Source organism: Dysidea avara, chromosome 3, assembly GCF_963678975.1.
Source record: "Dysidea avara chromosome 3, odDysAvar1.4, whole genome shotgun sequence".
NCBI lineage: Eukaryota > Metazoa > Porifera > Demospongiae > Dictyoceratida > Dysideidae > Dysidea > Dysidea avara.
Window position 1 is genome coordinate 31,671,113 of NC_089274.1, and position 21,825 is coordinate 31,692,937.

Genomic DNA, 21,825 nt, shown 5'->3' on the forward strand with positions numbered 1-21,825 from the left:
TGGCTACAGGGACAGAGATAGTGGAAGGTATGTACATCGTTGTCATTGGACTCTTGTATGAAGTGATTCCACATAAATTATAGATGTACAATTTGTGCTTGATAGAATTTATTTGAGCTGCTAAATCCACTGTAGGTAGAGAGTTCCACAGGTGGGGTATATGGTGAAAGTAGAAATGTTGAATTAAGTTTGTGGAACACCTGTGGTGAACCAACTTTGCAGATGATAGACTATAGTATGCACCACTGTGACAGTGTGACCAAAGTCAAATGCTAAGATGTCAGTCAACCACAGAACCATGTTTACATAAATCCATTTACAGCTCGTAACCCAGCTACTCACAAGTACAGCTAGCCGCATACAGTATAAACATACTGTAGAAATGACTTAATAACACATGGAACAGAAAGCTACATATACAATGTGTACATAATGAAACTACTAGTTTTTCCGTAAATAAATGTCTTCAGTGTATCCTTGTTGGTGAGATACATGCCTTGCAGCAACGAACAGAAAATCACTTAGTCGGTTTAGGTACTTTGCTACACTCAGTTCCACTTGACCATCACGAACCAAAGGTGTAACCCTACACAAACATACACACACACACATAAAACAGTAGCCACAATAATGCTTTACCTAATTAAATTACACTGTACATACTGCATAGACAGTACATACTGTACATTCAGTACAAACATACATACAGTACAAACAAACATACATATGAACGTCTGCACAATACAAACTGAATAGGTGTGTTATTAACTGTTCTGCGGTGAGAGAAGGGGGGGAGCATAGAAAAAGTCGGCCTAGTAATTGGAAGGTTCCAGGATTGATGCCAAGTTACTATTGCTATTGTTTCCTTGAGCATGGAACTTTAGTCAAATTGACATGTATAATGGGGATCTGGTGGCCTGCCACCCGGCTGTAACATCAATGGATACCTGGGGAAAGCAAATTCCCAACTGTCCTTGTCTCACTTAGCCGTGTTGGCAACTTCAGATTCTATGATACCTGGACAGTCCTCCTGTGGGTTACTAGTCCTCCCCAGGAGGATTTGCCTACACAAGACAGACTCAAGTGCCCGAGTGGTGCACAGGCATAACAATTCTGGTTTGCTGAGCAGCAATAACTGTGTTTTTCACAATGCTGCCAGAGGCTTGTGTGTGTGTGTGTGTGTGTGTGTGTGTGTGTGTGTGTGTGTGTGTGTGTGTGCGCGCGCGCGCGCGCACGCATTTCCCCCCAAATAAGAACTATGTTTGGAATGGAGACATCTATGAAAGATTTGTTATCTGTTAGACGTTTGCATTGGCTTCACACAACAAGAATGATGTTAGGATACCTAAGAGACTTTGGTTACCACAGCCTCAACCTGAGCACAGAGCCAAGCTCCATTGGAGAGACAAAAGTGAGGCAGAGGTTCAGTATTGCTGAGGCTGATTGGCAATGCCTTGCCAAAAACAGAAACGTGTGGAGAGATGTGTGCCAGGAAGGATTAAAAAGGGTACAGAACACTAGAACATTGCTCTTTCTGAATGGTCTATTTGTGAAACTTGCCACCATGAATTTCAAAGGAGACAGGACATCGTCAGACACAAGTGTCAAACAACACATCCAAGAGGGAGGAAGAGGTAGTCATGGTTTGGTCCACTACCAATAGTGGGAAGCATCGTCCAGTGGATGGCTTTACTTCAATGGTCAAGGTTATGTGCGTGTGTGCGTGCGTGCATACATGCATGTAAACAAAAGGTGCCCATTTGTAGCACAGAAAGCTCAGACTAAACATCGGATATTGGTTAAACTTGTGTCAAAGGAACAATGTCACTGTCTTGGTGGTTAGCTAGTTAAGTGGTAGCCAATTCAGCCCAGCAATTGTACTGTTTCCCATTTTAGAGCATGAGTGTACATACTGAACAGGAGAAAGGATTACCTATAAAACAAAACTATTTATAGATAGTAGTCTAAGTTGATATTGTACTTTTAAAAACCGGTACTCAGTTAACGCTATGCTCTAATTTAATTCAGTTAGAGACATACAGCACTTATTAACTGTTTTGTAACTTGTCTATAGTGTTTTCTTACAAAAAGCCTCTAAAAGCCTTGGAGCTAGTTCATCATTTTTGTACTTGTAGGAAAGGGACTATCCTTTTTGTTTTTGAGCAATCCTCCAAAATTTTCCACATTATGGTCCAATTATGCTTAGTTGTGCCCAATCAATGCTCTAATAAAATTGTACTTTCACTGCTCTACTACGAGTGTCTAATCCACCTCTTCCCTGAGTATAAAATTAATTTGATATGCATTGGTTTATTAAAGTATCACAATCTACTTTATACAAAATATGTGAAGTTACAGCTCCTCTGACATCCAATCCACAAAATTTATCCCTATTAGGGCTGAAGCAAATACTGAGTACTTATTAAGAATTTTGGTACTCGGATAGTAAAATTGGTACTCAGTATTCATCAAGAACACATGATCCAGCTCACATGATGCATTTGCCATCAGGGAGTGACACAATGAAGGCTATAGGGTTTGATTGACATAACCTCTTGTCAGGAACAGTAACACCAATACAGTGTGCATATCATTGTTATTATTGGAAAAAGCTGTAAATTGCTCAAAGTCAGCATAAAACATGTTAGATGGGTATGACTACAAGGTAGCTAGTGTTCGTGAGTACTCGATCATTATAGAGAGTATGCAAATACCAAAAAACCTTGATCATTTCAGCTAATATGCCAATTATGCTCAATATAGTCAAACTGCTTGATATCCTCCACCAAAATACAAAGAGAAAGAATTGTTATCTTCCTGTAAGCAATACAGGGTCTATAGAGCAACACTGGCTGTTTCTGCTTTCAACATTCAACCATAAAGCAATTTTTCCACACAAGTATGGGAGTGGACAGACATACTGTAGAAACAAACACACACAATTTTTGGAAAACAATTTCAGCAAACTAGGTATGCACTCACAGCTGGCCATAGCCAGCTTTGGAGGCATACCTAGTTTAAAAGACTTTTAATCATCATAGATTACATAGCAAATATTTAAGTGATCACCTTCTTTCAGTTTCTCGACACACTGTTCTTGCTAGGTGTAGCAGTGATGCTGCTTTTCCACCTGACTATGCACTGATCATTACACACAATAACAAATACACTATATAACAAACTGGTAAAATAAAGTTGGTCAATGGCGGAAGATTTTCACTCATTTCATCAATCCACTTTTCTAAGTTATCCACGTGTGCCTCATTAAAGGTAGTCTGTGCTGTTACATTCATCAGAAACATCACATATCAATCTATATTACATTCATCAGAAACATCACATATCAATCTATGGTAACTTCATAATGAAGATTCCAAATTACGTTCCATATATCGCAAATTATGATTGAAACTGGGTTGGGTCACAACCAAGCTATAAGATATCCATGTCTGATGGTGCATTGAATCACACCTACTTTGGGTCTGGGCCAGAGTCAGTGAAACCAACTCCTGCTGTATACGTATAGTGGTGCCACAATTTTAATATCATGATCATCACGAATATTCATGATGGAATTTACATCATGGTAGTCACGATATATTAAATGAATTGAATAATTAGGTTAATGTTTTCACAGGACAACAAATTTTATTCAGTCAATGTATTATGCTTATAATAATGATAGTTGACACTTGTATTTTATGCATCACCACATGATGCCAGAGAAATATCCTCATATTTTGCAAATATCCAGTCACTTTTCACTAAATATTTTGTGTTTTTGTGTCACGATATAGCCTTTTTCTCTATCCTGAAATGCTTTTATCATTATTATCACAATATACGATATATCGTGGCATCACTAACACAATATGTGTGGAAACACACTGCCTACATAAAGTAGGTAAACAGATGCAAGTCTCCAGTTACAGTGTTTGCAGTGAATGATATGTACTTTACCTCGTTTAGCTTCAGTGGAAACATCTCGAGGAGTAGCTATGTGAGAACCCACATCTTGTAAAATACACTGAATCTGTGGACATGTGCAAGCTTTTAAATGTCAATGAAATCAAACACATACAACATAGAAATTAACAAAGCAGACAACTGAGTATGTACGTATAGTACTGTTCAAGTTGGGATTGCCCCTAAAATGACGTGCACCACCTAAAATGCTACATTTAAAATCAATTTAGAGACATTTTACGTACCGATACAGAATAGTATTAGTCCATCTAACATCAAATGCAGTATTACAAACAAGAAAACACTTACAGGCGACCAGATATAGATTTTTTTTTAAATCGCCAAAACTCAAATTTTCATCTGCCATGACCACAGTTGCAAGGCTGGAGGCCAAACGAAGCAGCACACGGTCACCATTTTACGCCACAATAACAAACTCACCAGTGGAATGTGCATTTTGGGGTTCCGACAAGTGTGTGCCCTCGTGTGTCTTGTCTTTCTTCAATCAGCCTGGTCATCGTCTTCTTCATGCAACAAACCATATTGAGGCACTAATTTTTGGAATCAATATTTTTCATGAGTAGTATTTTTAGATGTGTTAAAACTCTTACACTACTGTAAAAGGTACTGGACACCTGTAACTTTGAGACCATGCCCATTAACAATATAGGTTGACTAGTAATAATCGAGCGTGGAGACCACTCTATTTGATCGGATATGATTACCTCACCCCCTTATTGATATAGTTGTATTTATAATGATAGCACGGCGAAAATAAGGAGTAGTGACTAAACCCCTTGGTAGGTGTGATGCCAACTCAAGATACTCTAATGCAGCAGTCAACCTAACAGAACAGTCACACATGCATAGCAATATATCAAGTATGTTTATGTGCTAGTCAATTCTTCTAGAATTGTATGTGCATCTTTTCCACCATGTACTGTTTATACACGCCCTAGTAGTAGGTTGTCTCATTGGTGATTGTATTTGGTTGTACGTACCCCAGGTGTAGTATATAAAATAAATAAATAGATAGAATCCCTGATGCCAGCACTAGCCGAAGGGTTTCCCAAGTGGTCTCCATGTACAAGTGGAAAGAAAAAAAGCTATACAGTATATGTCCAGCTGTGATTCCCTGATCCAAGACTACCACTGTAGCAATTGTAAATGTGCAGTATACAGCAGCTGCGACTACACTCTATTACAATTAGTATTATTATTATTATTACTAGGACCGCGTCACATACAACCAAGTACATACACCAACGTGACAGCCCCCTGGTGAGGCTATTAGGTGGTAAAGGCACGATCCCCAAATCAACTCAATATGTCACAGTAGTGACAGATACAACACAATAGTGGCATCGTAACTAAAGGTCACCAGTAGCTAAGTGCCAGTACATCATTGGTGTGGTAATGGCACAGTGATGTGTACACGTAATTATGTATACAAAACGTACAGGAGAGAACTATGCATTATTGCAGTATTGTATGCAGCAATACATTATAGGCAACATCAACAGATAAAAATTATTAGCCAATATACAGTAAAGTATCAACATCAACTAGAGCTAAATAAGGTTCATCAGTGGTGTAGCAATGGCATAGTGACGGGTGACACACTATAATTATGCATACACAACTTGCAGGAGATAGCTACACAATATTGCAGGAGTATGCAAGCCAGATGAACCAGATAAAGGAAGACAGCCAGGCCAGCCAGGCCAGCCAGAACCTAGTAGCTAAGCCAGGTAAAGGAAAAAAAGATTAAGCATGTATTGAATTGCCTGACACCAACACAAAGGAAGTTCGCCATGCCAGCTACACAAGACAAGATTGTTTACTTGTATTTCATATTGTAAAGAGCGTGGCATATGTTGCATTAAATTTTTATGTGACTGGCAGCTGGCATGGAGACTTGAGACGTTACAAACATAAAAACTTACTTGCAATCTTCTTGTTTACGTGTAAAGTGGCCTCTCGCTCTCCTGAAGTCACTTCACGGACATTTGCTAATCTCTCCTTCGCGCAATCTGTAATTAAGCAAGGGTGTGGTACTGGGCGTTATATAGAATTACACGTATGGTCAAGTCATCAGCACGAACGGGCGCAACGATTATACGTTTGTGCCTTCGTTCACAGGTGAATCGATCCCCGGTTAGTTTATGTCTCTAGACCTCGTAGTTTTCTCAAACTAGAGATTTCCAACCAAATTAAAAAATTTACATTCCTTAAATTCTTTGGTATGGCAAATATTGTGTTATCTATTAGAATCATTTTAGTGCAAACCGCACCTCAATCGGTGGCTCCTGCCAAAAGATACACGCAAAAGAATTCAGCAGAGCGGTGATTTTTGTGTACGACATTTTTAGGACTTTTCTGTACATTAGCATGGCACCAAGCACAATATCCAAAGTGCCATAAATTTGAATATGAATCTCCTAATGACATGAAATTTCACCACATAAACCACTTAATGTAGTAAAATGCATGAGCTAGGTAAGACCTCTCAAGAGTGACCACTCTTTGTAGAATGGCCACTTGTAATGTTTAATGTTTGAGTCAGTAATTTGCTAAGAATAACATGAGTTCTGTAAATCAAATTACATAGAGGTGTACCCCACACATATTTACAAATGATTAACTAGTGACATTGTATTACAGAGTGACCTTTGACATTACAGGGCACAATTAACAATTACTTTGCAAAATATAACAATTGGATTCTGACATATATGACCACTACTCTTCAATATTATTGTAAGGCAGCAATTTTTTGATACTACTTCACTTTATTTGCCACACTAAAAGTACAGAAGAGATTAATTATTATATAATATGATGACATCATTGTACAACAAAGAGAAACAATAAACTGTCTCTGAATAGAATTACAGTCATGCAGCTGCAACAAAATGGACAATAACAGTAGTGTGCATATCAGAACATCACAACAGGTAGTTGTGAAGCCTTACACGGTTGGTAAAAATTGTCAAACACTGCTTTTTCAAAAGTTATGCATCACCTTGCATGCTATAAAGCAATTCCGCGCAACAAAGCAATTCCGCGCAACACAATAAACTGCTCACTTTCAAACTATACTTGGATTGATGTGGATGGATGTCTTGAACGCAAGGATAGTTGTAACGCAGAATTCTGAAGTGTCCTAGTTGGTGCTATACCCTTTCACAAGACAAAATTTTGTCGTTGACCACCACAAAACATCTTTTCATCAGAAAACCGAAAATCAGAATCAGCGTATCTACTTTGCCTAGGAGTACTTCTTTCAGCCTTACAGGTCACAGAAACTCGCGGAAAACCCGACAACATTTGACTTCAAGTGGTGCTGTAAAATCCCGTGTTTTCCCATACATTACGTCGTACAGAATTTCTGTATGGGCTCCCATTGGGGAATTTTATTTCTCAAACTTTGATTTCACGTATTTCATTAAATACTGGATGTAATTCAACTCGGTAAAGTGCATTACGAAGTACGAAGCATTGGCTACTACATATTAGAACAGCAGCTCGTGAAACACTTGTTGAAAGGGTGTAATTTGATTACCAAATATATATGTGACAAATCGGTAGGTTGGAAATCTCTACTCAAATATTAATTATTAATTATCTTATACATTGTAGTTATCTTAGACTTGTTTTTTCTTTCTTCGAGGGTAGGTAAATTTAATGATGACATCATTCTTGTCATCATTAAATTTACCTACCCTCGAAGAAAGAAGAAACAAGTCTAAGATAACTACAATGTATAAGATAATTAACGGCAATCTAAGTATACCCACAAATGATTTCAGTTTATACCTAATCATCGTCCATCAAGGGAAGGATATTATAAACAGCTTGACACTATGATTGATACTTACAGTATAAATTTTCATTTTTCCCTTCTACAATCAGACTCTGGAACACACTCCCCCCCTTTGTAATTCACTCCCCTACCTTAGATGAGTTTTGTACTAACCTGAACATTCATTATGATCACACCTGTGCACAACAATCTTTTTGATTTCTGCACAGTAACAAATATAATAATAATAATTATTATTTATTTATTTATGACGTAATTTTAACCGTGTTTCGTATTATTTTTAGCACTTGGTTGTATAATTACACCACAAAATAATAACACAACCACAGTTAAAAACAGACTCATACGTATATGTACGTACTGACAATACCTCTTGTAATCTGCTATCAGTTGTGTCAATAACACCTTCACAAAACTCTCGAGCTACCCTAACCAACATAACACAATACTTCACATTAACTGCTATGGTAGCACTGTACAATAGGGAACATGTGTCAAAACTAGTGAATGATTTACACTATGAGCAGGACTTGAACACTATTAATAATTATGATGTCATTAATAATTATGTGCACGTGATATGATTATGTCGTAAAAAAGTGTACAAAATGTATGTATTTTCACCAGTCTTATGTGAGCCAATAAAAATAGCAGTTGAATCGGCGTGAATCCCTCCTGGGTCTTGGCGTTCACTTTGCCTTCGACTCAACATGGAGGATGGGCTTCTTGCCCAAAAATATCACCTAAAAACCAACCTCACTTTATACAGCTTGACTTAGGCATAACCAAGTCCAAAAAGGCCTTCAGAGCAATCCCAACAAGTTTTCATGGAATTTTCAAAAATTTCATTTAACAGAATTATCTACTAACATACTTAGTAACTAACTAACCTTTTGTGGCCCTAAATAACTAACTTAAATAACTAACTGATGCCTTTGGCCAAGCATAAATCCAACTATGGTTAATGCTACGGGCTTGACATTTTCACTATTTGATGTTGCTTTGGCCCAAGACATGCCTTTTCGCAACCACAGCAGCTACAGTGCAATGCATCACCCTTTGTGTCCCATTTCTTTCTCCACTACTGTGTCAGTGTTGATTTGCGGTAATGCGTGGTGGCTCAGTGCAGCTGGTTGTGATAAGAACTGTCTGTAATTTCCATAGTAACTGATTGATTACAATGGTTACCGCTCTTTGTAACACTGTAAAGTGGATAGAACATACCTGAAAATAAAGTGGAATGGCCATTCACTTCCCAGTAATTGATAATTGGGTAAAACAGCAAGGGCATGCAATGAACAGGATTGGTGAACAAATACACGATATTCAAATTTACAAAGCTGCATGTTATGCATGCTGATGGTGCCGTGAATATTAGAAACTAAAGCAGATAAGCACACAAAACAGAAGCTCCAAGCAAAGACAACCTTGATAGCACCCAGCTTATAAGATTAGGTACTGTTTATTTGTCATATTATGTAATAGTGCATAAGCAACAAAACTATTTGCATTAGAAGTGTTCACGCTTAAAATGAAATTGCAATCACAGTAGAGCGTATGTAAAGCCAGGGCAGACTCCCATTCAAGAATCTGTAACAATTAAACACGAGGATTAAGGTGGATGATAATATCATCACTGTTCATCCATTGAAATTGGTATACATACAGCACATGTATATACACACATCAATAACTTCAGATCAACAAGCACTCTTACCCAATTGTAGAACTGAGCTGGTCATTGGTCCCTAGAGCTTCAAATATGATATGATCCTTTGGTAAACGCTTGCCAGCGAAATTGCTTGACATTCCTATGTACAAGTATGTGCAAATGGATAAAAAGCATACAAAAAAAAAATCTATAACATTGCACAAGGCTTGTTTTAATAGTGTGGGAACCCTTAACAAAAAGATTAGTCCAGTTTTCAGCGAGTTACAGCTTTCCAAAATTCACGTATATTGATAGCCTGTCGCAGTACTGTATCATGCAGTACTATATGTACTATATATTAGGGATCATGGAAGTCTGACCAAAAATATCACAAGAGTACAGAGAGTACACTAGTGGGAGGGGGTAAATTCACTTGTACGCTTCTTAGCAGCAACACATAGAGAAATGTGTTGGTCTTAGTAGCAACACATAGAGAAATAATTCAATTGCTAGAGTACTTTGTGAATCTCACTTTTAATCAGCATTAATATTTTTAAAAGTTTGTGGTTTCAAAGGAGTAGCTAACTTTCATTATTGATGATTTAGCTAGTCTATATACCTAATTTATGATGGCTAAATTCACAGGCCGTCAATGTGGGTCCCTAGTAGGATAGCTGACAAAACATTCTTGACTGTTTTATTAGAGTATATTAATCTAGTGACTGCTCTATGAGAGTGTTTCAATTGTTTTAGCAAAAGGATCCAAACAATGCTACAAAAAAACATTGTGTTGTAAAATCCAACCTGTATTACATGATGACCATTTTCTGTAGGTTGTTCCTGTTCCCGCTTTCCATTCCTGTTTTCTTCAAATTCTACTTCCCTTAACAATGTTACCAAAAAAGTAAACCAGCAAGTATAAGGAAAAATTAGCAATTTTAAGGGAGAAAAAGTAAAGAAACAAAGGGAGGTCGCCTACACCTGCAGATATACTAGTGAACATTTAATCCCTACAGCCTTGAATCGAACTTAAATTCCTAATTTTACCTTCTACTTGCTGTAGATATACTGCCCTAGACAATTGCTACATGTTTGACAATAGTATTGTGGCAAGTAGACTGTAAGGTGTGGCCTGTCACAGTCATGTGCTCTAGTACATCCTGTAAAACAGTTTCTTACAGGCCTGTACCTGATATATACATGCATTTTGTTGCTATGGTGACTACTGATTATTGTAATTGTTTAATCACTAACAGCCAGTTTCCCAGATCCCTACAGTCAATACATTAGTGTTCTACGATACAGTGAATTTTGTGTATCACATATCACCACCAATAAAAAAAACTGTTCGATACGATACTGTATCACGATACTATAAAGAAGTGGTCATGGCTAGTTATGACTGGCATATCAGCAAATTGTTGTAACAATATCTGTACCTTAAAGAGTTGATACCAATTCTACATTCACTACATATACAAATTATAAACTACAGATGTACTGAACAGATGTGACAGTCAGCTAATGTACATGTGTTCTGATATAATTTATTAGCATGGAGAAAACAGAGGTGCTGTTACAAAGCACATCTCTACCCAGATACCTGCATCTATTACACTACCCAGACAATTAGATACCACAAACATTTTAATGCATGCTCCCACAAAGGTTTGTCCGGATTACTCTGCATTTTGATGAGTTTCAGTCAAGATGACTAGTATATACAGCAGATTGTTTACTGCTTAGTGGTGCAGTACTTAAAGTGTAACCAGCTACTGATTTCAGAAGACCCGGGTAAGAATATTTTTACCCATAACAGCAGCACTTATATATATGGCTTCTCGTAAATGCTGCACTTTATAGCACAGGTAATAGAGTATCTCTAAGAAGGAGATAACTGTTACAGTAATAGAGCAATCACTGACTGTTCTACTACAAAACTTTGATATATACATATCGATATTTTCTAAGCACAGTATCATATCGTGATACTTATTTGCTGTATAGATATATCGCCATATCGATATGTATTGCAGTGCAGCAATATGTTTACGGGCCTGTATCAGACCTAAGCATTTACATACCAAAATAAATAAATTTCTACAGGCCTGTCACAGCACATAGAAAATAATTACATTTTAAAATCACAAAGATTCTCGTGCTACGTCTCTAACTATTACTTAATTTCAACATTTCACACCAGTTTTTGTCTAAAATGTAACACAAGCCTATTGTATAGATTGAAGGAAGTCACGGGTCTGCTAATATACAAAATCACTTAAATGAAAATTATCCACAAAATGTACATGTAACAGGGCTATGCATTTCTTTCACAACAATTTTATAGAATGAGAGTGTTTATAAATCATAACAGGCTTGTGGCACATTTAGGTGAACTATACAGGCCTGTAGCCATCTTAGATCTTAAAATAACAGCTTTAAGCAGGCCTGTAACCATCTCACTGCCTGCAGTAGGCAGTTCACAAGACATAAAACAATATACTAGTATATTAAAATTATAAATTTAAAAAATGAAGTAGGAATCCAAGCGATAAAAACTAGTAAAACAAGAGATGAACAATAGTAGCTATTACAGCATAGCTTGGTGGGAAATCCCTACTTTGGCATGGTATAGCAATTATTTTGTGTTCAATGCCAAAGTACGGATTCCCATCGAGCTATGCTGTAAATCGTCGACTCTTGTTTCACTACTTTTTATCGCTTGGATTCCTAATGTACTTCATTTTTAAATTTATAATTTTAATATACTAGTTTGTTTAGTTTTTTTTGTTAAGGCATACAGCTAGCTATAAACATGTGACTGTTCTATTAAGGTGACTGCTGTATTAGAGTATCTTGAGTCAACTTGCAAAGATGTGCGGCGTGATTTCGATCGATTATTAGAGTATCTTGAGTCAGCCTTCCAACTTGAAAGTGTGTGGTAACTGAAATACAGCTAGCGCAAAAGGGGTGTGTCATCATGGTTTCAATCGATAAATCGATAATGTGTAAAAAGAAGAATGGGCATGATCTTGTGACCTATCGTGAAAGCTATCTAGTACCAGTACCTCCGTAAAAGATTATATCGGTATGGAATATATAATCTATGCCTCCATACAGTAGCATAGTCTAAGCGCCTTAAATAATCTTGTGGCGTCTATTATGCTGCTTAAAGAAAGTGTTGATATGGAAAATTAATGCCTTGATATGGTTTAGTTGGATGAAGAAGACAAGCAGCCTGATTGAAGATAAAAGAAAAGACAAGGCGCAGAGGGCACACACTCGTCGGAACTAGTGGCGTAGCCAAGGGTGGGCAAGGGGAGGCATTTGCCCCCCCGTCACTAAGTGATGTTTTTTTAAAACTTCCGTCTCAAGCTTTCCAGTAACTGACACGCATCCCAAATTACTGTTTGTGCGCTACTACGCGAGTGCACACAACATTCAACTCGTTTGTGAATGGTGATAATAATACGATGATTTCTTGCACGTTACAAGCAATTAATAAAACGATGCACTAAAAATAAGGTATGCCAGGGGTTTCCCCAGTATAGACACTTGCCTTCACCGAACAAAAATATTAGACACAATTCTATATTTAGCCTACACTACTCACATGATAGTGCATTTTTCGAACCTAAAAAGACAGATGACGGGCCCGCTCAAAGTGACTTCGCAAGAGTCGCAACTCAGAAGTGACAAGTGATATGCAATGATGCTACAAACCTACGAGGTGATATAGTGTTAAATGGACCAACTTTATTTTCCCGAGTTAATCAGAAGTTACAGTGTAGTGGCATGCCAGTTTAATTTTTTCACTTTGTCAGTCAGTCAGATGATCAGTCACAAGCTTAAAAATTCTAACAGGAAAGGTGTAGAGTTGGGATTCCGTGCGAATATGTGGCATTTGAATTTCGCAGCTGAAGTGAGTGAGCTCGTCATACTATGCCAGTGTGCTAGGACTGCAGCACAGACTATGAGTAACTGTGACACATAGTTCTACTGGATTGTGGGCGAATTTGTTGGAGTACAGTTGTGGCACATGCGATGATGCTCGACGAAAATACTTCATTGATAAGTGATAACTTGTAGCAATCAGTAATGAAGTAGTTATGTAGCTAGTTACATAAGCTGTAATAATACAACACCGTATGTTGGCTAGCCCATCATTGGGTCATTAGCCTTTTGTGCAATTATGAACAATGTCGAGTTTTGTGGGGGATGCCTGCCCCCCCACCACCGTCTGGCTAGCTACGCCCCTGGTTGGAACCCCAAAAGGCACAACCCACTGGTGAGTTTGTTACTATGGGCATAAAATGGTGGCCGTGCACTGCTTCGTTTGGCCTCTAGGCTTGCGACTGTGGTCAGGCAGTCAGTCTAAAATTCAAGTTTTTGGCGATTTTTAAAAGTTCTGTATCTGGCCACCTGTAAGCGTTTTGTTGTATTTAATGCTATTTTATGTATTATATGGACTAGTACTATTCCGTAAAGGTGATTTTCGTCTCGTAAGATATCTCTAGGATGATTTTTAAAGGCAGAATTTTGGGTGGCGTGCAAAAATTTCACCTAGATTCCTACTTAAACGGTACGACTGTACCGTTTGATACATGCTTGTATTAGGCCTATAACAATAGAAACTTTTTGTAAGGGTACATCACAGATTTGGGGATGAATGAATTTAGTACATAAACTATTGAGTTCTGCTTTTGTACTACATAATTATTTGGCTGTTGCTGTAAGGCTGCCAAACTTATATTTTATGGATTTTTTGTCCACTAGTATACTGTAAGTAGTGACCTGGAGGTCAACAACAACAAACTGATGCTGCGCTATACTTTTAAACACCAAGCGCCCAGTTAATACTATCCCCTATATGTGACCCAGTCTGACAAAACCGAACTTATCGCCTATTTAAAAATATCGAGAAATGCCGGTTTTAAGTATTTAGTGTGTTGTAGCTCGCCAATGGTTGAAGCTATGTGTACCAAATTTTCACACGTTTTACACCAATCCCTTACCTTCCAGAGCATCCACTGTGCAAGTAGCCAACAACTAAGTTTCCCGCCATTTTAGATAGTTTTTAAACCGAGGTTGACTGTATCAGATGAGCTACAAATTGGGTGGGAGGCGGGGGCCCTGGAAGGTGGGTAAGATGGTGTTCAAAAATTGAAAAGGAAGGCCAAGGGATGAATAAGGCCAAGTTTTGAGCCATTGAGGTCTCAAAACTGGCTAAAATGAAAGGAAATTCACAGCAGAGGTATTTATTCAACACCAGAGTTGTACAGCCACATACAGTCATTCCCAGGCTGACCAGAGCTCCTTTAAGGCCCCACACCACACGTACGGATTGCCACTGGGCTTGGGAAAAGCAGCCAGCAAAACCAGACTACTCAAGTCTAGCTGATTTTAAATGTGGAATTAGATAGTTTATTCATGTAGCTGTGTGTCCTGGGTGAAAAATCGAATCTGCTGACATGGGCGATAAGATTGGTTTTCTCAGACTGGGTCACATATATGGAAAGTTATGGTAACTGATCAACATATCATACAGATGATAGTACTGTATAGTAGGGACCACAAAAGTGGCCCATGAAAACACATCATCCAAAAAACAGCCTCACTTTTCCCTGACGACAATGTGGTTAGGTAAAACTAAGCCCAAATAACCCTTCAGATCAATCAACAAGTTGCTACGGAAAAACTTATTAAACGGAATTTTCTACTGACTGACTGACTAACTGACTTTAGACAAGTGTAACTCAATAACAACCAAGGTTACGGGCTTGATTTTTCCACTGTTCGGCGTCGCGCTAGCCGGGCATGTACAGGTGCTTTTTGGCACATCACAGTACATACAATGCATTCTTCACGGTGTCCTCCTTTGTGTCCTATTCAACTTTGCTGACAGCAAAAGGTGTCAATTTGGCGGTAGCATGTGGTGGCTTCCCTTTGTAACAGAAATTGTCCATATTTTTCATAGTGACTACTTTGATTGCAAAGGTGCCTTTAGAACAGTTCTTGATTTGTAATGCTATGTAATGAGTTGAACATAGCTAACAACAAAGCATAATGGATACTTCACTTTTCAGACGATAATTGGTAGCCGGGGCGTGCGGCACCATTTCTTTCTTTTGATGCGGCATGCGTGGGTTCACCAGTCATAATAATTTTATTCTACAAAAAAGTTAACAAACAAGTACACACCAAGCACAGTAGGGATATAGTATATATAACACTTCTTATTGTTTTACTGTGATTTAGTATCGTGCACTACTCCAGCTTGTTTCAGTACTTTTTATTGATGTGCTACAGTCCCTACTTTTATTGAAAATTCAAATTTTTTGTATACTTGTAGAAATAACAAATCATGGGGCTGATTATTTTAGCTTAGTTAACTTTGTTTTGCAATAATACAAACAAACTATTTAGTTAAATATATTTCATATTCATCTTTATAAAGTTGTTACAGTCGTATGCATGCTAAGGAAGCATAACTTGAGCAAAGTCAACTAACCACAATTTGTCATGGCTTAATTCTTAAGTCTGTTTCCATCAAAATGTAACTAGCTACAAAGTAAATTAAATGATTAACTACTTCATTATTATATCTAAGCTGCAAACCTTGTACCGTGGTTTTGTATTATCGCTATTCTAATACATAGAACGGTGCCTGAAGAGGCGGGCCAACTTTGTGTTTGTTTCCGCTGTTTTCCTTCTACTTTACAGGCATCAATTAGAACTCAGGATGACGAAGTATCGTAACAGAAAGAAGAAGCGATCTGGGCCATACGATGCCACGAAAAAAGTTACAAAAGATGACAACGGCACTCCTGAAGAGATTGCTGATCAGGCCTACGAAAACGAATGTCAAAACTGTAAGGCAGATTCTGACACTCTGGTACAGTGTAAGAAATGTAAGTTGTGGCTATGTTGTGATTGTCAGTCGATATCTCCAAACATGTTAAAAGCCATAAAACAATTTAAGTCACTACACCGGTTTTGCAAGACCTGTGAGGCAAATATACAAGAGATTTTACAGTCAGAATCAATGCATCTCAAAGATAATGTAGAGTGTAGGCTTCAGACCATGGAAAACCAACTTGCAAAGTTAACAAGCAACATCAACAATTTAACTTCCAACTGGGAGGGAAGAAAAGTGCCATTGAATTGTAATACTCGATCTGAACTTCTGGGACAAATGGCCTTAATTAAGACTAGTAGATGAATACAAAGATCATGAGCGCCGGAAGATGAACCTAATCTTTCACAAAATCCCTGAACCAGAAGATACTGACCTCACTGCAAAGCACGAGCAAGACAAAAAGTTTATTCTCTCCGTAGCGGAGGAACTTAGTGTTGAGGGCCTTGAAGTTACAAGCACTGTTCATATAGGTCGTGCAAATGAATCTGGTGAGTGTCTTTTGAAGGTGGTAGTTAAAAATCTAAATGCCAAGAAGCAAATCCTATCCAGGGCAAAACTCCTTCGTAAAGCTAAAAATGAAAAGTTTTGCAAAGTCTATATTACACCAGACCTCTCTTACCAGGAAAGGCTCTACCAAAAGTCACTCAGATCAGAATTGCACAGACACAGAAATGGCGGTGAGATAAACCTGATCACTCGTAAGGGTCAGATTATCACTGTACAACCCAACAACTGCACTACAAACATGGAGACAAGCCACCCCTCTTCTACAGATGCCTCCAATAATAATAGGTAGCCCAAATAAATGCCCTGTGCTTGTAAATGGCTTGTCTGTAATACAAAAGGATAATTATGTAATTATTAACAAGAGTGCAGATTGTTCACCCTTCAAATTAATAATTGTTAACGGCCAAAGTGTACTCGCTAAAAAAGCAAGCTTTTAAAATATGATTAACGATCATAACCCAGATTTTATAGCTGGTACAGAATCTTGGCTTTGGCTGTCTCCTAACATCTACAGTAGTGAGATTTTCCCTCCTACATTTACCACTTTCAGACGGGATAGAGATGATAGTAATGGAGGAGTTTTCATAGCATGTAAATCTACTTTCATCTGTGAAGAAATCACACTCTCAACCTCCAGTGAAATTGTAGCATGTCGTATCCATCTTAAGAATCATTGTTATTTTAATATCGGCTTACACACCACCCAATACCAACTATGAATATTTAGAGGAGCTCTGCTCTACATTAAGCTCTACTATACTATCTAATCCAAACTAAGTAATCTGGCTGGCAGGTGATCTAAATTTACCAAACATAGATTGGAATCTGTATGGACTCTGTGAAAAATTCATTGACACTCTACTTGATCATATCTTATCACAACTTGTTGATTCCCCCACTAGAAAAGATAATATACTGGACATTTTTGTAACAAATTGGCCTTCCCTTGTAACAAAATGCACAGTAATCCCAGGTATCAGTGATCATGAGGTTGTTTTAATAGTATCAGACATATCTGCTAAGATCAAACCACCTGGGACAAGAAAGATTTTTCTGTGGCGGAAAGCAAATTTCGATTCTATTAGGGAAAAAATTCAACAATTTTCTGACTCTCTCCTCGTAAATTATAGATCTGATCAACCTGTAAGCATCCTATGGAACAATTTTAAATCTTTGTGTGATGATTGCCTTAATTTGATACCTACAAAGTCAATTTCCACAAATAACAGCTACCCCTGGATATCCACTTTTATAAGGCGTCTTTCAAGACAAAAGCAACGATGCTACAACAGAGCAAGACTCTCTCATTACCCAGAGGATTGGCAACTGTACTATCAACTTAAAAAGGAATGTCAAAAAGAATGTCAAAAGGCTTATAATAACTACATCAACAGTTTTCTTGATAGTGGAAATGGACAAGTAACAAAAAGGCTTTGGTCATTTATAAAAATAAAAAGAAAGATCAATGCAGCATACCTCCAATTAACACTAATAATAAGACCCTAACAGACAGCCATCAAAAATCCAATGCTTTTAATGATATTTTACATCAATTTTTACTCAAGAAGACTTGTTGTCACTGCCTAAATGAATGACTCACCCTTTCCTGAAATACCCCATATATCAGTTTCATAAATGGAGTTGCTAACCTTTTACACAATCTAAATCCACTGGACCAGATGGAATCCCCGCATATTTCTTAAAGGAGCTCTCACATGAGATTGCACCAATCCTAACTTTGATTTTTCAATCCTCTTTACAGCAGGGTGTACTACCTGCAGAATGGAAATCCGCAAACATCGTTCCAATATTTAAGAAAGGTGACCGCACTAAAACATGTAACTACCGACCAGTTTATTTAACATCTATCTGTAGCAAAATTTTAGAACATGTTGTATATACCTGTATCTTTTCTCATCTTAAAGAACATAACATCCTAAGAGAAGAACAACATGGTTTTCAAGTTGGAAAGTCATGTGAAACTCAACTAATCATGACTATAGATGATTTTGTTAACTGTTTAAATGATAACAGCCAGATTGATTGTATTTTCCTTGATTTTTCCAAAGCCTTCGACAGGGTACCACATAATAGACTCTGCAACAAACTGTCTTACTACGGAATTAGAGGCCCGCTTTTGCTATGGATAAAACATTATCTTTCTAACAGACAACAAAAAGTAATCATAGATGGAACTAGCAGTTACCCTCCAAATGTGACATCAGGTGTACCCCAAGGAACTGTACTAGCCCCCCTTCTTTTTCCATGTTTTGTAAATGATATAACCCTAAATGTTACCTCAAAGATTAGATTATATGCTGATGGCATTTTACTGTACCGCAGAATAATCTCTCATGAAGACTGTACCCTCTTGCAAAATGACATAAACAATCTCATAAAATGGTCCAAAGATTAGCAACTTCATTTTAACTTTGACAAATGCAAATGTGAATTTTTACGGATAACAAATAAACTCTCCCCTATAGTCACCACCTACAATATGGAATCAAAGATTATTAAAAGAAGTATCGTTGGTAAAATATTTAGGGATAACTATAAATGAAAAATTGCAGTGGACAGAGCATATTTCAAATATTACTAAAAAGGCAAGCAATACACTGGGCTTTTTACACAGAAATTTAAAAAACTGCCCTCCTCATCAAAGGCTCATGTTATAAATCTTTAGTGGTACCAGTTATAGAATATGGATGCACAATATGGGATCCGCATACTCATAAAGACATCAACAAGATTGAAAAGTTCAAAGACGTGTAGCTAGATTTGTTAAAAATGACTATTCATGGAATACAAGTGTAACTGGTCTTATAAATGATTTAGAATGGCAGAGTTAGTCAAGAAGATCCACCCTAAAAGTGACGATGATGTACAAAATAATTCATAATTTAGTATCTATTCCCAGCCATTACCTCGTCCCAAGTAACTCTAACACACGGCATCACAATTTCACCTATCAACTACCCTACTCCAGAATAAACAGCCATCTGTACTCATTTTTTCCATCAACAATTCGACTTTGGAACAGCTTAATCATGAGTTAGTTAATAAATCTTCTGTTTAAGACTACACTACATAATCATGCACTATAATTGTATTTTAAGTAATCACACATCACACTTTTGTATTTTTGCACTTACCATGCACTGTATCATTGTAATTTGTGTAGTGCATTCACACTCTTTAGAGGTTTTGCACACTATTTAATTAATAATAATAATAATACACTAACACCATAATACATACAGTAAACAAATTTTCTGTAGTTGACTTTGGCATGCAAACAATGTAGAGGCATATACCAAGTACCTTTGTCTCCAGTTCTTGTATATACTTTCAACTGGGTACTGGCATCTTCAGATGTGAACTCCCTACATCAATATCATGTCATAATATTCAGTAATGGTGTACATACTTATACGTCGATCTGCCATCCTTTCAAGTAACTAAGCTAGCAAGCAACTGAACATTTGGGACAGCAATTAAAATAAACAATTTACACTGACCGGCACTTGAGCATAATTTAATGGTACAGTGAACCCCAGCAGTAATATACAGGGCGATTGGAGATATCATCAGGTGAAGAGTTCACTGCACAAAATGGAAGGTAAGCAGCAACAATGGAAAAGAGTATTGTATTCAAGTCCCAGATTAAGCATCAGTTTAGAAGTCGAAATTAATGTGCAATAACACGAATTATTTTTGATAGCGCCTAATGTGTGTCGTACCTATACTGTATTGGTTTTGTGTGTGTGCATGTATAATTACTTTTGGTGTTGTATCCAGGGGCGGTTTCAGGGGTTTCCAGAAACCCCCCTCTGAAATAGCGCGCGTCCCTACGATTCGTCTGGGTGATAAAAATTACAAAGAGTTATACATACTGTATTATATTATGCCTTTTCTATTGGCAAAACTTCATACTTTTGCCTTTGAAATCACCTTCAAAGCATTCAAAACCAGTGATTTTTTTTTTGTTTTTTGTCTTCAACATGCAGCTAGGCTGAAGTTGCAATTCCAGAGAACCTGAAACCACCTCTGAAAATTTCTAGATCCGCCCCTGGTATCTATAGATGTATTTGTGTTTTGTACTCCTTCTTCTTTTGCTCACAGGGCTCCACTGAAAATCAGTATTTGGGTCCAGTTTGCGCTGTCCCATTGCTGAGGCACTGATTGCTGTGCAGGTCGCAATCGCTGAGGCCCATATTTAAGATAATTTTTTTTTGTTTATTATGTACTGTTTTATCTTATGTCATTAATTAGTTATCCGTTTACAAATTACAATTACTTTCTCTGCGACAAGTGTTCAGTTTCGATTGTGGGTATAATTTTTTCTGTTCAATGGCTTGGCAGTGGCTTTGATGGTTCATTGCAGATCGACCTACAGTAGTAAGTGCCTGTGCGGATGCATCAACCCCCAACAACTACCCAATGACGTACATACCAATAACATACAATAACAACCTTTTACAATATCGGAAGAATACGCGACACGCAGTGTTGTTTACATAATAGGTCATCCGTAACTTCGTCGTACAGAACGCCATGTCTTCTTTACCTTTTAATAACCGAATCCCACAATTGTTTTAAATCAGCTAATAATAACGGTTACGTACACGCCAATCACGTGATGCATTTAACAACTTAAAAGCGTGGACTAACCTTCCTCATCACGTAGTCAATGCTCCCTCGTTGAATGACTACTTGACTGTAGCTGGTCTACTTTATTGTATTATAATCTGTATAGTTTTTATGTTGAATTATAGGCTATAATTTTTGTAAAGATCAGGCTTTACAGGCTCCTTACCTGTAAACCTAATACTAATTATTACATACAGCATGCAAGGGCGGTTTCTGAAACTGGCTTACCCTAATAGAACAATCACTGCACATTAATTTTTGTATTTAAAACGTTATTTGGTTTACCTGAATAGCTCAGTATCA

General features: G+C 37.5%; 1 protein-coding gene across 3 annotated transcripts; it reads right to left on the bottom strand.

The window, feature by feature from the left end:
- Window positions 1-372: 372 nt before the first annotated feature.
- On the bottom strand, window positions 373-21,494 carry LOC136250700 (corrinoid adenosyltransferase MMAB-like). 3 transcript variants are annotated; one of them, XM_066042929.1, is made up of 9 exons: window positions 21,346-21,494; window positions 20,194-20,255; window positions 9,510-9,603; window positions 8,163-8,220; window positions 7,946-7,993; window positions 3,961-4,033; window positions 3,183-3,280; window positions 3,070-3,130; window positions 373-586 (listed from the first exon to the last, which is right to left on the bottom strand). In XM_066042929.1, the coding sequence occupies exons 1-8, from the start codon at window positions 21,426-21,428 to the stop codon at window positions 3,101-3,103; spliced, it is 546 nt and encodes a 181-aa protein (XP_065899001.1). In that variant the 5' UTR covers window positions 21,429-21,494; the 3' UTR covers window positions 373-586; window positions 3,070-3,100. The 3 variants fall into 3 exon arrangements, with proteins under 3 accessions (XP_065899001.1, XP_065898999.1, XP_065899000.1); XM_066042927.1 differs by having other exon boundaries at window positions 3,070-3,134; XM_066042928.1 differs by lacking the exon at window positions 7,946-7,993 and having other exon boundaries at window positions 3,070-3,134.
- Between the last annotated feature and the right edge of the window lie 331 nt (window positions 21,495-21,825).

Coding starts and splice junctions, on each gene's coding strand:
- LOC136250700 (XM_066042927.1), bottom strand. CDS start 21,428: ATGGCGTTCTGTACGACGAAGTTACGGATGACCTATTATGTAAACAAC. Junction 9,604..20,193: donor TACAAGAACTGGAGACAAAG/GTACTTGGTATA, acceptor ACTTGTACATAG/GAATGTCAAGCAATTTCGCT. Junction 587..3,069: donor TGTCGAGAAACTGAAAGAAG/GTGATCACTTAA, acceptor ATGTTTGTGTAG/GGTTACACCTTTGGTTCGTG.